At 56.8% G+C, this 6,000-nt stretch overlaps 1 protein-coding gene across 1 annotated transcript in view; it reads left to right on the plus strand.

Annotated features, from left to right (window-relative positions):
• The window catches only part of LOC119922940 (proline-rich protein 36-like), a 61,915-nt gene that overhangs the window by 53,747 nt on the left and 2,168 nt on the right, over positions 1 to 6,000 (plus strand). The window contains exons 8-9 of the mRNA XM_038742559.1: positions 2,626 to 2,769; positions 2,865 to 2,900. Of these exons, the coding sequence (XP_038598487.1) occupies positions 2,626 to 2,769; positions 2,865 to 2,900 (180 nt within the window). The remainder of the gene's footprint in view (positions 1 to 2,625; positions 2,770 to 2,864; positions 2,901 to 6,000) is intronic.

The raw sequence follows: 6,000 nt of genomic DNA on the forward strand, positions 1-6,000 counted from the left end.
AAGCGCTCGATAAATACGATTGATGGCGATGGTATTTACGGAGTGCTCATTCATTCATTCACGCATGCATTCAATCAATCATATTTCGTGAGCACTTATACAGTCATTCATTTTTCCCAATCGTATCCTTTGAGCACCGCCGGGAGCGGAACACCGGACTGGGCGCTTGGGAAAGTACACGACGGCAATCGTATTTCCTGAGCACTTATTCATTCATTCACTCAATAGTGTTCACTGAGTGCTTATTCATTCATTCACCCCTATTTACTGAGCGAGTATTCATTCACTCATTCAACCTGATTTCCTGAGCACCTATTCATTCATTCACTCAACAGCGTTTACTGAGCGCTTCATTCATTCACCCATTCGGCCGCACGTAGTGAGCGCTCAGAGTGTGCGGAGCACTGGACTAAGCACCGGGGCGAAGCAGGGGGGCCGGGCTTGGGAGTCCGAGGTCCTGGGTTCTAGTCCCGCCTCAGCCACTTGTCGGACTGGGGGACTCTGGACAAGTCGCTTCACTTCTCTGGGCCTCAGTTGCCTCATCTGTCAAATGGGGATGAAGACCGGGAGCCCCCCGGGGGGGGCAACCCCATCGCCTTGGATCCCACCCCAGCGCTTAGAACAGTGCTTGGCACGTAGTAGGCGCTTAACAAATACCATCGTCATCATTATTACGAGAACAATAAACAGATTCCCTGCCCGCACGGAGCCCACAGTCCAGACGGGAGCTTAAGGCCCACCCCCACCCTTTACCCCCCCAAACCGGGGTGCAGGGCACTGTGCTGGGCGCCTCCTGTGCGGCGGAACATAGTTCTGGCTGCTTGCTTGGTGCTGTACTGAGCACCCCAAGGCGTCCCCTGCGCCCCCCCCCCCCCCCATGACCCCCCGATGTCCCCGCAGAGGAGCACCGTGAGCGGGGCACTGTACTGAGTGCCCCCCGGCCTCAACCTCCCCTCTCCCCCTCTTATTCTTTTTCTTCTCCTCTTCTTTCTCCGTCTCTTCTTCTTTGGTCTTTTTCTTCTTCCCCTTCTTCTTTTTGTTTTTCTCCTCCTCCTTTCTTCTTTCTTCTCTCTTCTTTTTCTTCTTCCCTTTCTTCTTCTTCCTCCTCCTCCTCCTCTCTTGTTTCATCTTTCTTCCTCTTCCTCCTCCCTCCTTTCTTCTTTTTCCTATTTTTCTTCATTTCTTCTTCCCTTTCCTTCCTCCTCCTCCTCCTTTCTTGTTTCCTCGTCTTTCTGCCTCTTCCTCCTCTTCTCTTCTTCTTCCCCCTTCTTCTTTTTCTTCTTCCCTTTTCTTCTTCCTCCTCCTCCTCCTTTCTTGTTTCTTCCTCTCCCTCCTTCCTCCTCTCTTCTTTTCCTCTTCTTCTTCTTCCTCCTCCTTTCTTCCCTCTTCTTCTTCCCTTCTTCTTCCTCCTCCTCTCTTCTTTTTCCTCTTCTTCTTCCTCCATTTCTTCTTCCTCCTCCTCTCTTCTTCCCTCTTCTTCTTCCCTTCCTCTTCCTCCTCCTCCTCCTTTTTGTTTCTTCCTCTTCCTCCCTCTTCCTCCTCCTCCTCCTCCTCCTTTCTTCTTCCCCCTCCTCCTCCCTTTCCTCCTCCTCCTTTCTTCTTCTCTCTTCTTTTTCTTCTTCCTCCTCCTCCTCCTCCTCCTCTCTTGTTTGTCTTTCTTCCTCCTCCTCCTCCTCCTTTCTTCTTTTTCCTCTTCTTCTATTTCTTCTTCCCTTCTCTTCTTCCTCCTCTTCCTCCTCCTCCTTTCTTGTCTCTTCCTCTTCCATCCTCCCTCCTCCTCTCTTCTTTTTCCTCTTCTACTTCTTCTTCCCTTTCCTTCCTCCTCCTCCTCCTCCTTTCTTGTTTCCTCGTCTTTCTGCCTCTTCCTCCTCCTCTCTCCTTCTCCCCCTTCTTCTTTCTCTTCTTCCTCCTCCTCCTTTCTTGTCTCTTCCTCTCCCTCCTTCCTCCTCTCTTCTTTTTCCTCTTCTTCTTCTTCATTTCTTCTTCCCTTTCTTCTTCCTCCTCCTCCTTTTTGTTTCTTCCTCTTCCTCCCTCCTCCGTCTCCTCCTCCTTTCTTCTTCTTCGCCCTCCTCCTTTCTTGTTTCTTCCTCTTCCATCCTCCCTCCTCCTCTCTTCTTTTTCCTCTTCTACTTCTTCTTCCCTTTCCTTCCTCCTCCTCCTCCTCCTTTCTTGTTTCCTCGTCTTTCTGCCTCTTCCTCCTCCTCTCTCCTTCTCCCCCTTCTTCTTTCTCTTCTTCCTCCTCCTCCTTTCTTGTCTCTTCCTCTCCCTCCTTCCTCCTCTCTTCTTTTTCCTCTTCTTCATTTCTCCTTCCTCCTCCTCTCTTCTTCCCTTTCTTCTTCCTCCTCCTCCTTTTTGTTTCTTCCTCTTCCTCCCTCCTCCTCCTCCTTTCTTCTTTCTTCCTCCTCCCCCCCTCCGCCACCACTTACTCCAGGGCCTGGTCCATCAGAGGCGCTCCACAAACACCGCACTTCTTCTTCTTCTTCTCCATACCAGCGCTCAGCACAGTGCCCGCCACATAATGAGCACTCAACGAAACCCCGCAATTCTTCCCATTGTCATCGTTATTAACACACACCCCACCCTCTCTCCCTCCTCCTCCTCCTCCTCCTCCGTGCGGTCCTCCAGGGCTGAGCTCGGCGGTCGGCCTAGGCCCGGTGTACATCCTGGTCCCCAGCGTGACGGTGCCCCTGTTGGTGGCCGCCCTGTCCCTCCTCGTCTGCCTCTGCCGCGGCCGGCGGAAGGCCCCCGGCCCGGACCCCCGGACCCCCCGCCGCCGCCGCCACCGCCAGCAGCAGCAGCAGCAGCAGCAGCAGCAGCAGCCCCAGCCCCGCCGGCCCCCGCGCCCCGGCCCCCCGCCCGCCCAGGACCTCGAGATGCCCCTCGTGGCCCACCAGCTCCAGGTAACTGGGCCCGGAGGGCCGGGGGGCACGGATGGCGGGCCGGACGGGGGGGCCGGAGGAGGGGGAGGGAAAGGGACAGAGGGAGGGGAGAATTCAGAAGGGTGGAGATGGGGTATCGAGATCGGAGAAGGGAGAGGCCCAGAGGGGGAGGATCGGACAGAGGAGAGATTTGGGGGGGGGGGGAATCAAGGGTGAAGGTCGGGGAGAATCAGGGCCGCAGAGAGGGTCAGGGCCAGAGAGGGGAGAATCGGGGCCGGAGAGGGGAGAATCGGGGCCGGAGAGGGGAGAATCGGGGCCAGAGAGGAGAGAATCGGGGCAGGAGTAGGGAGAATCAGGGCAGGAGTAGGGAGAATCGGGGCGGGAGAGGGGAGAATCGGGGCCGGAGAGGGGAAAAGCGGAGCCGGAGAGGGGAGAATCGGGACCGGAGGAGGGGGCAGAATCGGGAGTAGAATCGGGGGTGGAGAGTCAGGGACGGAGAGGGGAGAGTCAGAGATGGAGAGGAGAGAATCAGGCGGAGAATCGAAGGTGGAGACGGGGGAGAATCGGGACCGCAGAGGGGAGAATCGGGGCCGGAGAGGGGAGAATCGGGGCTAGAAGCAAGGGTTGAGAATCAGGGACGGAGAGTCGGAGATGGAGAGGAGAGAATCAGGCAGAGAATAGGGGAGAATCGGGACCGGAGAGGGGAGAATCGGGGCCGGAGAGGGGAGAATCAGGGCTGGAATCAAGGGTTGAGAATCAGGGACGGAGAGTCGGAGATGGAGAGGAGAGAATCAGGCGGAGAATAGAAGGTGGAGACTGGGGGAGAGTCGGAGACGGAGAGGGGAGAATCGAGGGAGGAGACCGGGGGTGGGGGGGGAGAATCGGGAGTAGAATCAAAGGTTGAGAATCAGGGCCGGAGAGGGGAGAGTCGGGGCCAGAGAGGAGAGAATCGGGAGTAGAATCAAAGGTCGAGAATCAGGGACGGAGAGAGGAGAGTCAGAGATGGAGAGGAGAGAATCAGATGGAGAATCGAAGGTGGAGACGGAGGAGGATCAGGACCGGAGAAGGGGGAGTCTCTGAGGGGAGAGACGGAGAGGGGAGAATCGGGGCCAGAAAAGGGAGAATGGGGGCAGAGAAGGGAGAATCGGGAGTAGAGTCAAAGGTTGAGAATCAGGGACGGAGAGGGGAGAATCGGGGCCGGAGAAGGAAGAATCGGGAGTAGAATCAAAGGTTGAGAATCAGGGATGGAGAGGGGAGAATCGGGGACGGAGAGGGGAGAATCGGGACCGGAGAGGGGAAAATCGGGGCCGGAGAGGAGAGAATCGGGAGTAGAATCAAAGGTTGAGAATCGGGGACGGAGAGGAGGGAATCAGGCGGAGAATCGAAGGCGGAGATGGGGGAGACTCAGGACCGGAGAAGGGAGAGTCTCTGAGGGGAAAGCCGGAGATGGAGAGGGGAGAATCGAGGGTGGAGGCGGGGGGTGGGGAGAATCAGGGCCGGAGAGGGGAGAATCGGGGCCGGAGAAGGAAGAATCGGGAGTAGAATCGAGGGCTGAGAATCAGGGATGGAGAGGGGAGAGTCGGGGCCGGAGAGGGGAGAGTCGGGAGTAGAATCAAGGGTTGAGAATCAGGGACGGAGAGGAGAGAATCAGGCGGAGAATCTAGGGTGGAGACGGGGGGAGAATCGGGGCCGGAGAGGGGAGAAACGGGGATGGAGAGGGAAGAATCGGGAATAGAATCCAGGGTTGAGAATCAGGGATGGAGAGGGGAGAATCGGGGCCGGAGAGGGGAGAATCGGGAATAGAATCCAGGGTTGAGAATCAGGGATGGAGAGGGGAGAATCGGGGCTGGAGAGGGGAGAATCGGGAGTAGAATCAAGGGTTGCGAATCAGGGACGGAGAGGGGAGAGTCAGAGATGGAGAGGAGAGAATCAGGCAGAGAATCGAAGGTGGAGATGGGGGAGGATCAGGACCGGAGAAGGGAGAGTCTCTGAGGGGAAAGTCGGAGCTGGAGAGGGGAGAATCGAGGGTGGAGATGGGGGAGGAGAATCAGGGCCGGAGAGGGGAGAATCGGGGCCGGAGAAGGGAGAATCGGGAGTAGAATCAAGGGGTGAGAATCGGGGATGGAGAGGGGAGAATCGGGGCCGGAGAGGGGAGAGTCGGGAGTAGAATCAAGGATTGAGAATCATTCATTCATCCAACTGTATTTAATGAGTGCTTACTGTGTGCAGAGCACTGGACTAAGCGCTTGGGAAGTCCACGTTGGCAACATAGAGAGACGGTCCCGACCCAACAGCGGGCTCGATCAGGGATGGAGAGGGGAGAATCGGGGCCGGAGAGGGGAGAATCGGGAGCAGAATCAAGGGGTGAGAATCAGGGATGGAGAGGGGAGAATCGGGAGGAGAATCAAGGATTGAGAATCAGGGATGGAGAGGGGAGATCGGGAGTAGAATCAAGGATTGATTCATCCAATTGTATTCATTGAGCGCTTCCTGCGTGCAGAGCACTGGACTAAGCACTTGGGAAGGACAAGTTGGCAACATAGAGAGACGGTCCCGACCCAACAGCGGGCTCGATCAGGGATGGAGAGGGGAGAATCGGGGCCGGAGAAGGGAGAATCGGGAGAGAATCAAGGGTTGAGAATCAGGGATGGAGAGGGGAGAATCGGGAGGAGAATCAAGGATGGAGAGGGGAGAATCGGGAGGAGAATCAAGGATTGAGACTCAGGGCCGGAGAGGGGAGAGTCGGAGATGGAGAGGGGAGAATCGAGGGAGGAGATGGGAGAGTTGGGGATGGAGAGGGGAGAATCGAGGGAGGAGACGGGAGAGTCGCAGACAGAGAGGGGAGAATCGAGGGAGGAGACGGAGACGGGAGAGTTGGAGACGGAGAGGGGAGAATCGAGGGAGGAGACGGGCGAGTCGGAGCCGGAGAGGGGAGAATCGAGGGAGGAGACGGGAGAGTCGGAGACGGAGAGGGGAGAATCGAGGGAGGAGACGGGAGAGTCGGAGACGGAGAGGGGAGAATCGAGGGAGGAGATGGGAGAGTTGCAGATGGAGAGGGGAGAATCGGGAGTAGAATCAAGGATTGAGAATCAGGGCTGGAGCGGGGAGAGTTGGAGACAGA

Source organism: Tachyglossus aculeatus, unplaced genomic scaffold (genome assembly GCF_015852505.1).
Source record: "Tachyglossus aculeatus isolate mTacAcu1 unplaced genomic scaffold, mTacAcu1.pri scaffold_131_arrow_ctg1, whole genome shotgun sequence".
NCBI classification, from domain to species: domain Eukaryota; kingdom Metazoa; phylum Chordata; class Mammalia; order Monotremata; family Tachyglossidae; genus Tachyglossus; species Tachyglossus aculeatus.